Source organism: Zootoca vivipara, chromosome 15, assembly GCF_963506605.1.
Source record: "Zootoca vivipara chromosome 15, rZooViv1.1, whole genome shotgun sequence".
Lineage (NCBI taxonomy): Eukaryota > Metazoa > Chordata > Lepidosauria > Squamata > Lacertidae > Zootoca > Zootoca vivipara.
The window spans coordinates 39,298,917-39,319,783 of record NC_083290.1 but is presented as its reverse complement, the minus strand read 5'-3'; the positions used below and the strand labels follow the sequence as shown (position 1 = coordinate 39,319,783).

The window sequence follows — 20,867 nt, the reverse complement described above, 5'->3', positions numbered from 1 at the left end:
GCAGGGGGCCAGAATGAATGCAGTTGCTAGCCTATTAGGATGACTTTACACATCCCACACACTGTGGTTGCCATTATATCTGACATTCCTCTGGGCCCAAGTGCACCATCAGCCACACCTATTAACATCCTTTATTTAAGAAGATAAAGTGGGGAGTGGGGAGCTGTCTGCCTATGTGAGTGACAGACCAGTTCACAATATTTCTCTGATGAAAATAGGGACATCCTATTCCATAATAATATTAATACATTTATTGTTTCTACTCCACCCATCTGACCGGCTTGCCCTAATCACTCTGGGTGGCTTCCAACATATATAAAAACTTAGTAAAATGTTAAACATTTTTTTAAAAAAACTTCCCTATACGGGGCTGCCTTCAGCTGTCTTCTAAGGCAGTGGTTCCCAACAGGTGGTCCGCGGACCCCCAGGGGTCCGCGAGCTATGCCAGAGGGGTCCGCAAGATGCTATTAGAATAAAAAATATATTAAATATATTTTGTATGATAACAGATTTTTTGTTTTGGCCGCTTCCTGCATGAGCAGAGTCTAGCGCAAAACTAGAATTAGATGAGGCAGTAGTTCTGCTGTATGCTGTTAGGTGGCGCTTTACAAACACTACTGTTTTGCAAAGAGGCAGCGCGCGCATTCTACTAATGCTCACCTCCCCAAGATGCTTTGCGCGCGTCGGCTTCATTTGTGCGCTACTGCGCAGATATCCTTCTCCATTCCCCTCCCTCCTCCCTGGCGCGCGCTGCCTCTTTGCAAAACAGTAGTGTTTGTAAACAAAGCGTTTTTCGCGGAAGCTACAGTTCGCGTAGTTAAAAATGGACCGTTGGTTAAAAAGTGGTTCATCTCATTAAGAACTGAAAATTAAAACTAACTGTATACTGATGGAGTACTCTGTTGTAACTGTAAAAAACGTATAAATATAAAATATAAAAAGACTCTTAATTTGGCTCTCACTTTTTAATTTTAGGATTAGGAATTAATGGGGGTCCTTGTCACAATAGTGGCACGATGAGGGGTCCTCGAGAAAATTTTGTTGGGAACCCCTGTTCTAAGGGTTGTATCATATCTCCTTGGCTCGGGGATCACATAATTCTATACCCTCCAACAGTTATCTGATGAAATTGGGGACGTCCTAAGGAAAAGTGGGACATTCCTGATCAAATCAGAAACTGGGTCGGCTTCTGTAAATCAGGGGCTGTCCCTGGGAAACGGGGACGCTTTGGAGGGTTTGAAAGTACATGTGGCACAAGTCCAAGCAAAAACGCTGTTTACACTGAGGTTGTTTTAGGCCTCAGAAGCACGGAGCTGGTCAGGGTAGTAGGCCAAACTACATGTCTGGCTAGTCTGCAGGACAGGAAAGGAAGACCACTGTACATGGTTTTTGTGTTAAACAGGCCACAGCTTTATTTGAAGCTTTCGCAGGAGCATCAGGGTTCAAGGTGTACAGGTTAGCAAGTCAGGAGCAATAACTGGTTATTCAACCAACAATTTCCCCCTGTTCCCCAGATGCCATTAGCAACAACTTGTAAGACAATGCATATGCAACAGGTGGGTTTTTGTAGAATTTGCACTGATCTAAGAGGATAGCTGCATATGACTGTCACTTCAGAAATGGAGAAATGCAAACTCTTAAGTGGGTTTCCCAAGAGCTGGAGTGGATCCATCCGCCCTCCACATTAGAACTGCTGAGAAAAGGACCCCCGCTTCTGGGATCAGCATGCCGATTCTGGTGCTTCGGTTTCCACATTCAAACCCGGCTTCCCTTCTCTTCCCATCTCTCCTTGTCTCTAGGCCCATAGTGTGTCAAGGCACAGAACAGCTTGGCAGAGAGCAAACATCAGCAGCTGCATCAAACTCACAGTGCATTCGTTAAGCTTAAAGAGATGACGGGAGGTGAAGTGAGGAAGGCCAAATAGGCTGACACCACATCAATGACACCAAATATCTGCTGGGAGCCAGGGGTTGGGAATCCTTCCCATTCCCGTGAATCAGAAGTGACCTCCCAAAGCATGCCGGGCCGTGTTGAAGGGTAGAATTGAGTACGGGAGGACCTGCCTCCCCACCCATCCACTGCTCTAGTAGGATTTCCATATGTCTGGAAAACTGCAGTTGGCAGCAGTGTCCAGGTGGATACCAGAGAAATGTCTGGGAAAATCGGGGCGTATGGCAGCCCATGGCAGCAGGGCCGTTTTTGCCCTTTCTCCATAAAAATAGCTCAAAAACGTTTTGGTTTTTTTGCGACTTTGCTCAAAAAGCTCAACAACTTTGCCCCCCCCCAATAAAAAAAAACTCAACAACCTTCGCTGTTTGACATATGGCAACCCTAGACTGGCCAATAAGTTATTGGTGTATGGTTTGAATTCACCTCCCCCCCCCAATTGGTTTTTATTTTCGTCTCCTACAAAATCTCTCTCTGCTCACCCAACAAGGCCACCAGGCTCCCAATTTCCTGCACACACAAGCCCTGCATCCACACATATACAAACCTGTGTCCCAAAATCACATTGCCACACATATTAAAATTTTGAGGAGGAAGGTTCTAGCTTTAGAATGTGCTTCTGGAAGCAGCACCGATGTGCAGGGGGGAGGCAGGGGCAATAGAAATACAAAATCTACTACAAAATTGGGGCTGCAGCCGGAGCTAATCCATCTGCTCACTGCGCACACCGGCAACTGGTTTTAACCTGTTTATTAGAAAAGGGAAGAGCCAATCATGGTTTGGTCATCAGTCTTTTAGAACATGTCAATGCCACAGTCCAGAATGCATTGGCAAAAACATACTAAAAAGAAGCACTGCAGGAAATGTTAAGAATTGTATGTTGATGCTACATGACCACCTCCAGCTGTTGTTCCTTCTGTAGTGCTATTTATGTGGTTTCCAACACTGAAGCCACAGAAAACAGAGGCACAGTGCTTCCAGATGGGCTGTTTATTGGCACAAAATTTGACTGCCATTCCGTACTTTTTTGTGCAATTATCCTGTGTGTTTTTTTCTAACTGCAAAAAAGTCCAATAAGAAAAGAGATGGAAAATTGTGCTGGAAAGTGCAGGGTAATAACCACTAACTGGCAATGCAATGAAACCTCTACCCAAGCTTACCAGGATGAATGCTTCATAAACAGATGATGTATCACAGGGGTGGCCAACTTCCAAGAGACAGCGATCTACTCACAGAGTTAAAAACTGGAAGTGATCTACCCTCCTTTTGGGGGTTCAGGTCAAAGTTGTTGAGCTTTTTTTTTTTTAAGAAGGAAAGCCCTGTTTTGTTGTTGAGCTTCTTTAGGGAAGAAAGCGATGTTGAGCTTTTTTATTTGGAAGGAAAGCCCTGTTTTTTGTGGTTCAGGTCATTTTAGGGGTGCAGGGCAAAGATGTTGAGCTTTTTTTAGGGCAGCCAAAGTTTTCTAGCTTCTTTGGGGGGAGGAGCCACTGATCTACCGGTAATCTACCACAGACGTCCAGTGATCTACCGGTAGATCACGATCTACCTGTTGGACATGCCTGATGTATCAGATCCATGCGAGTTTGGTGTGAACATTATCAACATGAGTGCTCAATAAGCAGCCAGTCTGGAATCGCCCACAATCCCACTGGGCAAAGTTCCTTCTGGCTTTACTTTACAATAAAGAAAGCAGTCCTTATCACAAGTGGCTTAAAAAAATATTCTACCAGTATCTTACAATTAAAGAGTAAAGTAGCTGGCAGTTTTAAACCCAGGAAAGACCTCCTCAGGCAGTTTTGCTGTGGCTAGATAGGCCTGGAAATCCCCTCTCTAGAGGAATTTAGATCAGACACCACAACTAAGTGCTGAAGTGATATGATGTTGTAAGGAAGATTTTCACAGGGATTGGCTTTCCCAACACATGATGACCGGCTTTGCTTCTAAAAGACAGAAAGTGTTGTACGATTGTAAAATCCTGAGCAGCATAAATTATTTCTGTGTAGGCAAAAGACAATGAAAAACTCAAGCATGTCCACCACCTACAATTTTTTAAGGCTTTCATGCAGGCTGTTCCAGGGTACCCAGGGCACTTTCACACAGAATTTTATTGCGGAGTTGGTGCTGCTAAATGCATGCACTTTTTAAAAATGACATTCACATAATGGTGTCCCTTTCAAAATGTATCATTCTGCGCCCCCTCCATTTAATCTGTTTGGAGGGAAAGGATTACTTAACAGATTTTCCATAGAAACAGTAATTTTGGATTAAATTGGAAGATAATGTAGGGCAGCATTTGGATGAGGGCGAAGTCACGTGGATGTTGAACAAAACTTGCACGCATGCTTCCACAACAAGCTGCCGTGTAGAAGGACTCCCTCCATTGACAGGAGCTCCATGGCAAGTATAAAGAACCCACAACAGCGTATCCCATTCCTCACTAGGCTGACACATTTGCAAAGGCACTAAAATGAGAGCACAATATACTCTTTTCCTGCGTACAGTATAAGACTACTTTTTAACCCAGGAAAATCTTCTCATAAGTTGGGGGTCATCTTATACGCAGCCGCAGAAGCAATTTCTGGCACTGTGGACATTTTGGAAAAGAGCAGTGTGGCACCAGAAATTGCTTCTGTGCATGTCCAGACATGATTTTCAGCTTCCGGACATGCGCAGACACGATTTCTGGTGCTGCAGACATTTCGGATATGGGCAGCGCGAGCATGTCCGGCCCATGGACAATGGTAGGAAGAGGGGGAGTCTTATACGGCGAGTATATCCCAAACTCTACATTTTAACTGGAAAAGTTGGGGGTTGTCTTATACGCCCAGTTGTCTTATACGCCGGAAAATACGGTATTTTATTAGGGATGGACATCACCCTGGTCCCTCCCCATCCTTGACATAAGTCCTTGACACAATAAACACCCACATGGAAACACCCTCACATGAACTTGCGACTAGGAGCATCCCACAGACCTCACATTGTGATATGTGGGAGGGAATGTCCTCTTCTATGTTCTGTGTTCTTCTCCTCACCCCCCCCCCCACCAGAATCTCAAGGCATTTTAAAATGTTAAAAGTGTTCACTGCATTTAGGACTGTGTCCAGTGTTCCCTGTCTGCTAGCTCAAGTGGATGGGTGAGTTTTAATGTTTATTTACTTATGTCATAAAATTTATATACCTCTTGATTGTTGTTGTTAATAATAATAATAATAATAATAATAATAATAATAATAAACCTTGAAATGGTTTGTGTTGCACTAGAGAGGAACCCAACCCAAAGGGTGTGCTAGCGGAACCTTAGTGGGCAATCTGTTGTGCGACAAATTTACTAGCAGCCTCTCTTCTGCAGCCGTGGAGCACTGTTGCAAAACATTTCACCTGTGGAACAAGTACCACTAAGTGGCTTTAACTTAGTGCTACATTGGATACAACCCAAAGGAGCGTCTCATGTGGAATTTTCACACCTCCAGTGAGCATAGCTGCCAAGTTATCCCTTTTTAAAAGGGATTTTCCATTATGCTGAATAGGCTTCCTCGCGAGAAAAGGGAAAACTTGGCAGCTATGCCAGTGAGGTACTCCCAATGTGGAGCCAATCTTGCATCTTGTTTACAGAGGTTAATGTGAAAAATTTTCTTTGGACTTCAGTGTGGCGCACATGGCACACAAAGGGATGGGGGAGAAATTTGATTCAGTTCACATTTAAAGGCAAACCTACCCAATTCTCACGTTCTCAAACAATGCACAAACCAGAACACATTCATCCTTTAAAATTCACACTTGCAATGTGTGAAACTACAGCCAAGTAGTTTACTAAAAAAAACATCCCACATATACTAGGATAAAGTGCATACAAATGCATATATTATTGAAAATAGCATGCAAAAAATGTATTATTTTAGGGGAAATTGCTTTTCAAAAAAATGTGTATATTGTATGCAAAATTGCATACAAAATGTGTATATGTGAATAAAATTGCACTAAAAGGCTGATAAATTTTCATGAGGTTGGTGGGGTATAAATAATGATATTATTATTATTATTATTATTATTATTATTATTATTAAAATCACAAATGGAGGTGGAATGTGAAGAACTGAGCGTAGAACTGGAAAAATTAGAAGCTGACATTGATAGATTCTGCCATCCCTATCCGTAAGCTGCTTGTGCTCCCACCCCACCCCATTTCATAGCATTGAAAGTCACTCTCAGTGAAGCTACATAAGAACTGGAAATCCTTTCTTTCTCTTGAAGCTAGACTTCTGTATAAAGGCTTACTGCACCATAAAGCTTTCTGTTAAAGCTGAGTAGGTTCCCATGAGGGGTCAGTGTACTGGGAGGAGTCTGCCACAGGATATGTAAAGCTATGGCAGGTTTCACTGAAGAGCCTATGTAGCAGGAGTAGTCTGGCAAAAGGTGTGTTTTTCTCCGCGTTTCCATTAACTTGTTCATGTTTATACACTGAATATGCTCAACTAGCTATGAAAAAGGACACGGCTTGAATCATGTGGGCTGGGGTGGGGAGGTTCCCTTCATTGCAAGGTTACCCTTGGCTCCTTTCCCTAGTTTCAACTATTTTGAAACAGCGGCAGTGCCAAAGGTGGCTCTGAAGGAGTAAGAATTAGCACATGCAACAGCTATTAAAGACAACCCACCAAACAGATGCAGAAGCGATAGTGTATTCTCCACAAAACATTTCCTTTATATACACACATCTCTTTCCTTCTGGACATTTCCTGTCTCAGCAACAAAATGGCAGCTTAAGGTCCAGCCTCAAGGTATCAGGAAAGGAGTGACCAGGGCGATAATCCAAACCACAGAAGACTTGGCAAAAGTGTTGTCATGCATGCGAGATGTGGCACTGTTGCGATGGCTTCCAGTGGTTCCTGCGCCAGGAATGTTAGCCGCTTCTGGGACTTGCTTCAGCCAGAGTTTGGTTGGCACCGGCACGTCTGGCTTCTGATCATATTTGCTTCCTTCCATGTGACGGATGAAATCACTGTACAGCGCCCTGCACATCTCCCATGCCACTCGCATCACCACCCTGGCTCCCACCTCATCTGCTGTTTGGTTTCCGGTGGGCTTTATGTAATAGTTTGCGGTGGCACTCTCACAATCACTTGCAAAGACTTCATTCGTGACAGGGTGGCTATAGTTTGGGTAGAAGACGGGATTGGTAAAACGATTGCGGTTTTCGCTCCACCATCGCTCCTCATCGCTGTCATTGAAATGCAGTTGCATGTTAGACATGGAGCTGGCCAAACTGTCTTTTGCCACAGCGCCTGTTATAGCTTCTTCTGCCACAGGCTTCACTTCCGTCTTGGCCGGCATAGGCTCCTCTGGCCTACTCCCGGGACGTCTGAAGCTGCCTCCTGCATGACTAGAGTAGGTACGATACTGCTCTATGCACATTTCGCGCACCACGTGTGTCACAACCCTGGTTTCCATCTCATCTGCCGTCTGGTTTCCGCTGGGCTCCGTATACTCGCTCACAGTGATATTTGTGCAATCTCTCACAAAGATATCCTGCGGAACAGGCTGGTTGTACTGTGGGTAGTAAACCTGGTCGGAGTAACGGTTGCGGTTTTCATGCCACCACCGCTCGTCATCACGGTTGTTAAACTGAAAATTGACATTGGACATGGCACGACCTAAGAGGTAGCCGCCAACGGCTCCCGCTGCAGCACCTGCCAGAGCTGATCCTGCCATATATTTCATATTGGGCTTGGCTGGCTTAGGCTTCCATGGCTTACTGTCATATTTGCCCCAGCTGCCTCCTTCTCCATACCTAGGGTAACTAGGGTTTTGTGGAAAGCCGGGGTTTTGTTGGGGGTAGCCAGGGTTGTGTGGGTTACCAGGATTGTGGGGAGGGTAACCTGGGTTTTGTGGCGGATAACCAGGATTGTGTGGGTTGCCAGGATTGTGGGGAGGGTATCCTGGGTTTTGTGGCGGATAACCAGGATTGTGTGGGTTGCCAGGATTGTGGGGGGGATAAGCAGGGTTTTGTGGCGGATAGACAGGGTTACCAGGGTTTTGTGGTGGGTAGGCAGGGTTTTGTGGAGGAGGGTTGCCAGGATTGTGGGGGGGATAAGCAGGGTTTTGTGGTGGATAGGCAGGGTTTTGTGGAGGAGGGTTGCCAGGATTGCGTGGGGGATAAGCAGGGTTTTGTGGAGGAGGGTTGCCAGGATTGTGGGGGGGATAAGCAGGGTTTTGTGGAGGAGGGTTGCCAGGATTGCTTGGGGGCTTACCAGGATTTACTGGGGGATAAGCAGGGTTGTGTTGTGGGGGAGCAGGATTGTGTACAGGTTGGTTGTGTACAGGCTTGCTAGGTCGATGTTCCACAGGTTTGCTAGGTCGATGTTGTACAGGTTTGCTAGGTCGATGTTCCACAGGCTTGCTAGGTCGATGGTGTGCAGGCCTGCTAGGTCGATGATGTGAAGGCTTGCTAGGCTTTCTACTACTTCTACTGGACGAGCTTTTCCCCGAAACAGAGACAATGACATCAGTCTGCAGAAGAATAAAGAGAATTGCTATCGAGCAGATCACCAAGCACTTTCCCATAATGGCTATTCTGTAAAAACAAAGTAAAGGAATCAATTTTTTTTTTAAAGAAAAGACAGGGAGGATATAACACAAAATGCAGAATATATAATTGCAAGTAGGTGATGGTGGTATTTCCAAAATGATTCTCTCTCACATTATATGTTGAGCAGGCTTTGGATGTGTTGTCAGTAATGTGAATCTGACAACTGTCCAACAAGAGGAGAGACTGTAACCCAATGGAAGATGACAGGTTTTGCATGTAGAAGGACTATGGGTCTGGACTGGAAATGGGCCCTGTTTGAAATCCCGGACAGCTTATGCAAGCCACTGCACACAATCCTGAGCTTGAGGTACCAATACTCTGATGGGTCTAACTCTAAGGCAACTTTCTATGCTCCTAAGTTGATGCCTGCACCAGCTGACAAAAGTCTATACAACTTGCAAGGCACGTTTCTTTGGGGGGGGGCGGGGTGCAGTGGATATAAAACAGCCCAAGTGTTTAAGTACTTGACATGCAGGACAAAATTACATCAGGCAGAAGTCAGAAGGTAGCTCCACTTCAGCTTTATATAAGCACCAAACTTCTCACTTTCATGCCTGTCACAGGGGCGCTGGCGGCTACTCTAGAGCAGGGGTCCCCAAACTAAGGCCCGGGGGCCAGATGCAGCCCAATCGCCTTCTAAATCCGGCCCGCGGACGGTCCGGGAATCAGCATGTTTTTACATGAGTAGAATGTGTTCTTTTATTTAAAATGCATCTCTGGGTTATTTGTGGGGCCTGCCTGGTGTTTTTACATGAGTAGAATGTCTCCTTTTATTTAAAATGCATCTATCAGTTATTTGTGGGGCATAGGAATTCATTCATATTTCCCCCAAAAAAATATAGTCCGGCCCCCCACAAGGTCTGAGGGACAGTGGACCGGCCCCCTGCTGAAAAAGTTTGCTGACCCCTGCTCTAGAGTAACGACTCTCCGACACGCTGCCTTTTCATGCTTTTATTATGTGCAGACTATTTACAGTGCAGAAGCTGTACAACGTACATGTTCTCAGTCTGGGTCAGTACCCCGGAATGGGGATTCCCGCGTCTTTTTCCAACAAAGTAGTCTGGGAATCCCCAATCTCCTCCCCCTTTTCTTCAAGCGCAGCTCCGGAACTGGAGGGAGAGGTCTCCTAGCCGCGGTTTCCTGCCTCCCCTTTTCCCTCTCCCTTCCTTCCTCTCCCGATCGGCGCAGGGGCTCTGTGACCCTGTCAGAGCCCTGCCCCCTACTTTCTGTTTCCCCGCTAGACTCATCCCCCTCCCCGCTCCCGCTTGTGCTCGGGGAGGAACTGGTTGTCACGATGGGAGGGGGTAGTCTATAGCTCCTGTCCCTCACAATGCCAGTTAGGAGCTCTTAAAAATTGTGCCAATTTCTTTGATGAATAATTCTGAGTCACTTGAAAACTTGTACGTTCCAGCATCAATAGACCAGTGAAAACCACCAACTTGCCAATTTGGTATTTTCCAACACTACTGCATATACCAAAATATATACCATAGTAAATCATCTCCCCGAAGTCAGCTAGTTTAATCTATCTCCCAGTTATATAAATTCCTGTTGAAGCTAGAGCAGAATTTTATTTTGGAAAAAGACCACATTATTACTGTGATAGTCAGTACATAGATCCCAAAGTTTCGCAACGTATGAGCCACTATGGTTTACAGTGGAAATGATTAAATGTGTTGGCAAAAAGGCAGCCCTGGCAATCAAATGGATCAGGTATCTCAAACTCTACCCACCATCTCTCATTGCTAGAAGCACGCTGTGAAATGAGGTCCTTTTACAAAATTGCAAATGCATCCACAGATTGGGGAACCAAAATATAATTTTAAAAAATACGTTGAACCCATTGGAAAATTAAGGGCTTGGTAAATAAAGTATAACAGAGATACCTTGAGCACGTGCAAAGTGCATTTCCCTTACTCCTGAGCAATCACAATATGCCCACCCATATGTGTATTGGAAAGACGCGTGCTCGCCTTAGAAATTAAGCGCAGGAGAACCTTCTCAAGGGAAAAAATACAGTTCAAGACTCTAATTCTCAGAAAGACCAAAGTCCCCTGCTTTGACGCAGTGTGTTTTAGCGTACAAACAAAGTTCCATTCCTCTTCTCTGTCCAACCTTTTAAATTGTTCCAAAGGCTTTGGGGCCAGTGCCAATGAGCTAGTGCAGATTGCCCTTTCCCACAGATTCACCATAATCAGCTTACACTTTTCCGGCATGAGGTGGGGTTTTCCAAGTCCTAGCAAGCTTTACAGAGAACTCACACCACCTCACCTCATGAAGTGTTGTTGTAATCAGGCCCCGCTTTTGGGCTTGTGTGGACAGGATGCTTGGCTGCATGTGCCTTTGGTCTGATCCTGCAGCCAAGCTCTTCTGATGTTCTGATTTTCTCAACTGCAAGTTGCCATGAGATGCATGCAATCACTGTTGGTCACAGCAAGTTCACAGTGGTACCTTGGTTCTCAAACGCCTTGATACTCAAACAACTTGGAACCCGAACACTGCAAACCTGGAAGTAAGTGTTCCAGTTTGTGAACTTTTTTCAGAAGTGTAACGCTTCCGATTTGAGTGCCACACTTCCGTTTTGAGTGTTACGCTGAGGTCTGTCTGTTTTTGCTATTTATTTTGCGTTTTTGTGGCTTTTTGTTTTGTTTTTGGGACTGTGTAGAACCCAGTTCAGCTACTGATTGATTGTGTGACTGCTGTACATTGTTTATTGCTTTCATTTTATGGATCAATGGTCTCGTTAAATAGTAAAATTCATGTTAAATTGCTCTTTAAATAATAATAATAATAATTTAATAATGATTTATTATTTATACCCTGCCCATCTGGCCGAGTCTCCCCAGCCACTCTGGGCAGCTCCCAATTGAATATTAAAACAATACAGCATTAAATATTAAAAGCTTCCCTAAACAGGGCTGCCTTCAGATGTCTTTTAAAATTAGGATAGAATAATAATAATTTTGGGGGGTTGTTTTAAAGGTCTGGAACGGATTAATCCATTTTGCATTACTTTCTATGGGAAAGCGCGCCTTAGTTTTGGAACACTTTGGTTTTGGAATGGACTCCCGGAATAGATTAAGTTTGAGAACCAAGGTACCACTGCATTATTATTTAGCATGATTTGGAGGAATCCTTTATTGCTTTGTTCAGAGCCCACAAGCTGAGTGAGAATCGGCACATTTCCCAGGGGCCCATAAAATACATTTCCCACAAGAGCCCAGGAAGTCCTGTCTCCATTGAAGGCATTGGCCGTCTCTGAAGACAAAGTGGCCCTCCTTATATGGGCAAGGAAGATAAGAGTGGTTTTATTCTAGACAGCAGGGTATTCTTGTATTATGTTGGTATTCCAACTTCCACTCAGAGTAGCTGTCAGGAAGAGCCTGTTTTGATCGCATAATGTTCCCTCCTTCCTATGCACTGTTGCTCTCAATCTGCTGTTTATCCCGCTTCCTCACCCCCCCCTTGTTTCTTTTCATTTGCACCCTCCTAACAATGGGGACACTGTATTAAAAGTTCCTCCAGGATTGCCAGCAGGGCAGCTATTCTGTTTTCTGGTCATGCCTCTGCTTGTTGAAGAGAGTCATCCATGCTTGGTAAACATGTGCTAGGACTTGATGGGGTGGAGGGGGGGGGCTTTGGCACTTATCACTAAAGAAGTGTCTGAACTGGAGCAGAGGCAAAGAACTTTGCCTACCCAGGGGCTGTGGATGGTTCCAAGGAATTGCAAGTCACCTCCAGCATTCTAACTAGCCTGAGCTTGTCAAACCCAAGACAAAGTGTGTGGAAAGGTCTAATGCATTGGTAGGCAAACTAAGGCCCGGGGGCCGGATCCAGCCCAATCGCCTTCTAAATCCGGCCTGCGGATGGTCCAGGAATCAGCATATTTTTACATGAGTAGAATGTGTCCTTTTATTTAAAATGCATCTCTGGGTTATTTTTTCAAAATATAGTCCGGCCCCCTACAAGGTCTGAGGGACAGTGGACCGGCCCCCTGCTGAAAAAGTTTGCAGACCCCTGGTAATGGGAGGCTGTTGAGTTGAATTGGCTTCCAACTTGCCCTCATGGAAATTCAAGCTGATACGCTAGACTTTTTGTTTGGACCTTGACTGAGTTCTGGAATTTGGAATTGACCGGGTCTGTCGATACAATTTTTCCTAACTGCCCTAACTGCCCTCATTTTCTAGGGAAGGTGACAGAAATGAGCCTATTGGCATCGGGCGTGACACTTGTTGCATACGTGTGACATCACAAGTGTTGTGCATTGTGCCCATGTGACGGTGCATGCATGATACAAGGAGCCGAGCATTCGGGAGAAGCTGGCCACTGGACCTCTGGTGCATGCCAGGTGGGTGCAATGTGTGTAGGACCAATTGAAGATGGAGAGGGCCAAGGTGCCTTTGGCCTCATAGAGTTGGCATGCCTGGTGGTTAGAGTGGAAGTGATCGAAAACTTGGCCTGAATCTGACTGGATATGACTCATAACTCAGCTGAGATTCTATTCCTTGATGAGGCCAGTGGCAAAGAAATCTTATTTATTCACCAGCATGGTGCCTGCAGAGAGTGTTGACTAGTGGGAAAGCATTTTACTGGAAAGCATGGAGGGAATAGTTTACAAAAAACACACACACCAAAATGTGAATTAATATGCCTCTTTTTCTAGAGATGGGGAAACTTGCCATTCCACAGCAAGATTGGAGCATTTACTGTGAGCAACAGCCACAACCTAATGCTCAACTCCAGCCAATGTCACATGTCCTACTTTTACCCCTCAGCCACACAACTGACCACAAATCCACAGAATCCCATTGAATGGACACACCTCTCCAACAAACTACCAGCTCATAACCATCCAAGCCATCTGTGCAAGCCAAACTTGTTTAAAGTACTCAAAACATGCAAAAGAAGAACCTGCAACAGGAGTTTCTAGACCAGCTGCAAGATGTGAGCATTTTCACCCCTCCCCATTCTGAAAATCTGGTGATATCTGCTGTTGGGAGGGAACAGTTAGGAATTGTTACTTTGTTGTTTTTCATTCCTGACTCTGCTCTCTGCCATGTGCTGTGTGCAGCTTAATATCTGCTGTAGATAAGATGGCTAAGTGAGAGGCTGTAACACTCACAAAGCCAGATCTGTAAATATGCCAGTAGTTAATAGAAATAAATGAGGAATGTTTTGAAACCTCTACAAATGCTTCTGCTGTTGACTGCTGGTTTGGTGCTCATAAAGCCCAGTTATGAGTCCATGATTCCCGGGTGTATGCTGAAGGTGTTCCAGACGTCCTGCCCAGGCATAGGGGACTAAGAAGACCTGGACAGATCCTGGCATTAACCCACAAAAACATGCAAAAGAAGAACCTGCAACAGGAGTTTCTAGACCAGCTGCAAGATGTATACTCAGCCCTGCCCACACTCTGTGGAAACCTGACTCTTGTTTACTCTTCTGAGGTTTTGGAGGAACCATAGATAGAATAAACCTGCAAGAAGCACCTCCGTGCTGAGCTGAGCAGCAAGATCCACGAGGTCTGCTTCTCACAGTAATATAAACATGAACACTAATAGCTGATACGTACAATAGAGATATGCCAGGAGTCTGGCTTTTGCTCAAATAACCAAATTGTTTTTTGGCCAAGGAGAGGAAACTCCACCCAGCTCTCCAGATGAAAACTGTAGATTTGATCGCTCACAATCAGAGAGATCCGGGGCAGGGCTTTCCAAGTGGCACTTGTGGGATCAAATGCACCCGCAAAGGCCTCCCCCAGTGCCCCTGGGGTCCCCTCCACCCTGTTGAAATAAGGCCTGAAATAAATATTCTGTTGTAGCCAGTGAAACATGGGTGCCTTCAAACTGTCACTGTTTTTAAAGAGGGATTCAAGAGTATCCTGGAACTTTAGTATGGCTTGCAAGGTTACATATAGCCTTTGTTACATATCTTTAAGCACCAGGTTTCCCCAGCCACTCTGGGCTGCTTCCAACAGAAAAATAAAACACAGTAATTTGTTACTTTGTTACTATGTGATGTATTTTTGTGTTTTTATATTGTGAACCACCTTTGGATCCTTGGATGAAGGGCAGCATCGAAATTTAATAAATAATACTAAAATAAAAATTTAGGTTTGCATAGGTGAAGTGGATTAAAGTGTCCTGTTGCCCTAGTGCGATGAACCAGCTTTTTGCAATTATGAAAGTTACAGAGAAATGCAGGAAAAATGGGGAGATGAACTAAGGATTAATGTGAAGACATGTGAACACCCTGCAGGCAAATCAGGCCAAATTCTTATCCTGTGGTATAACCACACCATGTAAAACAAACCAGAATGGATGTTCATTAAGGACTGGACATAATCTAACCACCATGTAAGATGAATGTTGTGTATAAACAAGTCCTTTATTGTGATGTGTGAGGATTTATTTATTTTTAAAGTTAAACTTGATACGTCAAAGGGTAAATGAAATTTAGGGAGATTTAGGGATTGCCAATCTTGTTGAGTCCATGGGCACATTTGCAAACTGGAGACATTGTCATGGTCCAAAGTGCGACCTGTGTGCAACAGAACTCTACCCACTTGTGATTCCTAGCAAACTGCCTCTGATAGTGGAGGGACAACATATAGCCATGAATTTGCCGGATCTGTTAATTTTAGTTCTCTCCGTTTCTCATTTTTCTTTTGTCTGTTCTGGATTTTCCCAAATTCAGCTTCGTTGAATGTCCACAAATCCTAGTGGCGTGACAGAGGGAGAAACCAAAGCGAAAGGGGACTGCGGCAGATCAGCTCCCGAGACAGCCACACCATAATATACTGTATTACTTAATCTGTTGAGCCTCCCAGTTCCCTGAAATCATGTTGTCTCCTTCACTGTCTAAAATTAGATTGCAGGCACCTCGGGGTTCGTTTTGACTTTGTTTGTTGCTTATGTTGCTCTGGAAATTGCACCAGTAGAGCTAGATTAATAATAGCATTTCCATCTAATTCTGCACTTAGGTTTGGAAGCAAAATGGAGCCACCCAAAAAAGTAAAAAATAAAGTGCTTCGATAGAGAATAGATCTTCCCAGGTATCCACAAGTGTATTAGTGTATTCTTCAGATACAAGTGTGTATCTGAAGAAGTGTGCATGCACACGAAAGCTCATACCAATGACAAACTTAGTTGGTCTCTAAGGTGCTACTGGAAGGAATTGCTTTTATTTTGTTTCAACTATGGCAGACCAACACGGCTACCTACCTGTCACAAGTGTATTAACTGGTAAAAAAAAGAGATTTTAGGGGGGGGGAGACACACACATCACAACAGCCTGACAAGGACCTGTTAGCTTCTAGGACCTATTGAATGTTGACCGCAGTAGAGGCACAGCCTGTTGAGGATGGCAGATGAAAATTCAAATAGGGACTGATATCAGTTTTCCTTAACAACGTATGGTGAGTGTTCAGGTGGTAGAAATCTGCAGAGGTTCCCTATCTTTTGGGAAGCCAAGAAACTGTCATAAAACCAAAAAATACCAGTTTCACAGAAGAAAAATGTGATGCTCAGAACTCTTCCTCCAAAGCAGGGGTAGGCAACCTAAGGCCCGGGGGCCGGATGCGGCCCAATCGCCTTCTAAATCCGGCCCGTTGATGGTCTGGGAATCAGCATGTTTTTACATGAGTAGAATGTGTGCTTTTATTTAAAATGCATCTCTGGGTTATTTGTGAGGCATAGGAATTCATTCATTATTATTATTATTATTATTATTATTTCAAAATATAGTCCGCCGTCGGCCCCCATGGTGGATGGTGGATTGGCCCACGGCTGAAAAAGGTTGCTGACTCCTGCTCCAAAGCAAGCAGAACACCCACACACCCCACCCCACAAAAAAGCAGGGAGGCAGGCAGCACACAAACCACCAAGAACATCCCCTTCCCCAAAAAAACTCATTAAAAAAGGAGAGGCAGAGGGCACTGGTGATAATTGCGGGTGCCATGGTGACCACCAGTGCCATACTAGGGGGGGAGGCACAATTAAAGGGTTGCCCACCAGGAAATTAAAAACTCCCACCACCCTTCTGCATAATCTGGTGAGTCTTTGAAACTTTCCTCAGAAACCTCCCACCCGCCACTTGCACCCAATAAAGTAGTAAGTTTCAGGGCTGGTAATCGACTCCAAAACTGATCCCATTAACGCTTCATAGCAGAGCAAGGGAAGGTTTCATGAGGATGGTAAAGGAAAAGAGGGCATCTATTCCTCCTCTTGGAATTCTTCCCACCATCAGCAGCGTCTATTCCTCCTCTTGGAACTCTTCCCACCATCAGCAGCAACACCAGCCCAAATGGTGCCTTCTGTCTGAGGCTGGCTGGAGATCTTCCAGGAACACTCCTCTTAGGAGCTGGCAATGCACTGCACCATTTTGTTGCAGCTGGCCACACTTGTTATTGTATCAATAACTCCACAGGCAGAGAAGAAATGCACTGAGACAGAAACCAGGAGAGCAAGCGTTAGCCTGGGAGGATCAACAAGTTTGTTGGCGCTGTGTTGATCCATAGATCACCTATAGACTGGTGACTGGAAGCAGCCGCCGAGACCACATAACACCGGTCCTGAAAGACCTACATTGGCTCCCAGTACGTTTCCGAGCACAATTCAAAGTGTTGGTGCTGACCTTTAAAGCCCTAAACAACCTTGGTTCAGTATACCTGAAGGAGCGTCTCCACCCCCATAGTTCAACCCAGACACTGAGGTCCAGCGGCGAGGGCCTTCTGGTGGTTCCCTCGCTGTGAGAAGCGAAGTTACAGGGAACTAGACAGAGGGGCTTCTCGGTAGTGGCACCCACCCTGTGGAACGCCCTCCCACCAGATGTCAAAGAGAAAAACAACTACCAGACTTTTAGAATACATCTGAAGGCAGCCCTGTTTAGGGGAGCTTTTAATGTTTAATAGATTATTGTATTTTAATATTCTGTTGGAAGCCGCCCAGAGTGGCTGGGGAAACCCAGCCAGATGGGCAGGGTATAAATAATATGTTCTGGCCAGTTAATGCTTTGTAGCTCTGGCTACCGGCTTAACCCTTAGATGAAGATATAAACAGTAGTTCCTAAGAGCTAAAATGACAATCACGCAGGGAATTAGAGAAGCACATTTTGCATAATCTGGAGACAGATTGTTGGGTGGTGGGGGTGGTGAATATATTATAAGGTAATGCATCGAATATAACTTGTGTCTAGAAGCAATACAAACATGCCATTGGCTACAACCCCACACTGGTGCTCTAACTGCGTAGCACACAATTGGTCGTAAAGCAGTAAGATTTGGTGTGTAATAACAGTGCAGAGGGGTGGGGCCAATTTCCTCCCATTTTTACAAACCCAGGTTTAATCTAATCTAATTTTCCTGAAACTATTTGGAACGTGTGTGCATGCAGGTGTGTATTGTATATTCCAAAATGGTGCGGAAATAAAATGTGTAGAATTCTGCTCTTTCCCCTGAGTTTAGAAGCAGCTACAAAGGCAGGTTTTATTAAAAACCCAAACTGAAGGAATATTGTGGTCATGTTTATATGACATGCTCTATTTTACCTTCCATTTCTTCCTTGATATAAAAGGAGTTCCTCTTTGCTGAGAAGTCTCTACAATCTGACAATGTGTCAGAAATTTCTTGCACCCCATATATGCTATTAATTTGGGATATGTTTATAATGGCTGGTGAAGACAGCAAGGATTTAAACATCCTGTCAACAGCTGCCTGAAAAGCTTTGTAAATGCGGAGCACTCACAGAATAAACCCCCAGACAGTTTATCTGCTGCGTTATGCAATGAAATGCGACTGCCTCAAACTGCAAACCAAAGGAAATCCTTTTGCCTCCATTGCTCATTTAGATGCTATGAGATCATTAGGCAACCCGGCACTCTGATCCTAACATGAACGGACACCCTTCCAAATAATGTCTCCATTCAGAGTAGCTTAAAAATAAAAGGAAATTGGCAGGCATGTCTACGATTTATGCAATATAGCAGCTGCAGGGACTCAATTTAATTTAATGAAGCAGATTTAATAAATATGAACATTCAGGACCTATAGAATGACAGCAGAATGTTGAAGATGCCATTTGGGAGGGGAAGGAAGAAAGAAAATCACAGCGTCTAGAATATCAGCCTCTTACGCTGCTGACAACGGAACTGTAAGTATCTAAGAGGTAGAAATTAAGAGTATCCATGATGTGACTGAGCAGCTGTAAGCCCTGTAAATTCATTTTAAAAGATGAAACAACTTACCCTTATTTGGACTGCTTTTCAAAGACACTCTTCTTTTATACGTCAGGTCTCTCTGTGTGTCCGGAAATCTATGAGTCTCTCCAAATAAGTAGCAGTAGGTGGGGCATGCTGAACGCCTAATAAGAACAGTTGTTTTTCTTGGGAGGTACGTCACTTGAGAGCAGCCTCTGAGTCAGCCCACCCTTCTACAGTAAACGCATTAGGAAATTAGTTTCTGGATGGTGGGAGGGAGCAGGGGAGCAGAAGACTCACCAGTCAGCCTCAGACTTCAGGGAAAAGTTGTGCTTTCAGAACTAGTTTCTAACTTTCAAACATGTAGTTGAACAAGGTCCATATTTTCCAGTAGGATTTTAAAACTAGGACTGTGTTCCATGCAGTGTGTGATCACCGACTGTGCACATCAAAATCTTTTTTGCACTCTTATCAGCTTCTGATAGAATTCTACCTTTTTCAGATTGATTCAGCCTCTGTTTAAAAATGGATGTTTTCTCCCCTCTGGTCAGGGCCGCCTTGAGCAGATCGCGCGCCCTGGTGCTGAGGGGCGGAGATCGCTCCGCCGCCCGCCCCGCCCTTGCAGGGCGCAATTGGTTTCCGTGCGGCTTCGTCGCGCGGCGCCCTCCTTTCTGGGCCGGCGCCCAGCTTACCAGCCCCGCGCCATGGTGCACTGCGCCACCGGGGGGCTATGAAGAGCCGGCCCTGCCTCTGGTGGTAAGTTTTAAAGCAGAAGCGCATTTTAGTATGGTAGGGAGAATGTTTGCTGCTGACCACTGTCAAAACATGCCATTGGTGGTCCTTAGGATATTTTATTCCATGAGCTCTCAAACATTTTCCTCTGGGCCACACACTCACTAAAGATTTGCTTGTGGCATGCATATCTTTGGTACGACAAAAAAAGAGTTCATAAAGGTTTTACAAATCATGTGATAAGAAGGTCTTTATATGAGGTGTGGGAAAGAAACAAGTTGCTGTTAGAAACAAAGCCCCCATGGTGGATTTCACCAGTGGAGGTGTTGACGGTCAAAAAAATAAATATGGGGGGGGAGGGCCACTTACGAGGAGATATTGATGAAACCAGAAAAGGGATGGAGATTGAAACCTTATGAGGAAATTAAAGAAGTTCTGACTGGATGGTTGCAATACCACCAAGTAAATGATGTTTTAACAAGTGATTAAAAAAATATGTTTTGAGGAAAAAAGGTCCAAATTTCAAATAGAATTATTGGAAGGCAGAGTAAAATTGTTGTCAAAAATGTATGATTTGTTGTTAGAATGTTATACGAAAGATGAATTGACAAAAGATGTGATGATAAAATGGGCAAAAGATTTTGGGCATAATATTGAATATGATGCGTGGTTGAAATTGTGGAATCAAACATTGAAGTTTACTGCATGTACTGCCTTGAAAGAAAATGTTTTGAAGATGATGTATAAATGGTATTTAACACCAGTAAAAATGGCTAAGATGTATAGAATGAGTAGTAAATCATGCTGGAAATGTAAAGACAAGGATGGTGAATTTTATCATATGTGGTGGACATGCGAAAAAGTTAAAAGATTTTGGGAAATGATACCGTGTTTCTCATATTATAAGACACGTCTTATATTTATTTTTTCTTCAAAAAAACACACCATGGCTTATTTTCAAGGGATGTCTTATTTTTATTACGGTACATGGGTAGTGCAGTAGCTCCCCCCGCTATCTCGTTTTGCGTGTCCTGTTGCGAGTGTGTGTCCTCTCGCTCCCACACCGGGCAGTGAGCTGGGGAGCGGAGGTGGTTTTGCTGAGTTGATTGAGTCAGGCAGGCAGGCAAGGGAGTCTATTTCGGATTGCCTGAGGAAACGTTTGCTGCTCTCCCCCCCCCATGCCTGCGCCTCAGCCGGGCGCGCATCCTCAGCCCGCTTTGCGCGGCGGGGGCAAGATGCGCGTCAGCATGCAACCCCTCAGATTCCTTCCGCCCCTCCCTCGCCGCCAACCGACCCCCACCCCATTTCCCCGCCTGAGGTAAAAAGTCCATACCGTAGTTAGAGCCGGTGACTGGCTGCCCAGCTATCGTATGTGAAGGCCGAGGGAGGAGGAGGGGTGGGTGGGAAA

The 20,867-nt window shown here is 44.7% G+C and overlaps 1 protein-coding gene across 1 annotated transcript; it reads right to left on the bottom strand.

Annotated features, from left to right (window-relative positions):
* Window positions 1–3,211: 3,211 nt before the first annotated feature.
* Window positions 3,212–18,914, bottom strand: LOC118097081 (uncharacterized). Its single transcript, XM_035139677.2, has 2 exons — window positions 18,776–18,914; window positions 3,212–8,518 (listed from the first exon to the last, which is right to left on the bottom strand). Exon 2 carries the CDS (start codon window positions 8,506–8,508, stop codon window positions 6,721–6,723), a length of 1,788 nt encoding a protein of 595 aa, XP_034995568.1. The 5' UTR covers window positions 8,509–8,518; window positions 18,776–18,914; the 3' UTR covers window positions 3,212–6,720.
* Between the last annotated feature and the right edge of the window lie 1,953 nt (window positions 18,915–20,867).

Bases quoted from the DNA above. Each gene is read 5' to 3' on its own strand.
- LOC118097081 (XM_035139677.2), bottom strand. From the start codon at position 8,508: ATGGGAAAGTGCTTGGTGATCTGCTCGATAGCAATTCTCTTTATTCTT.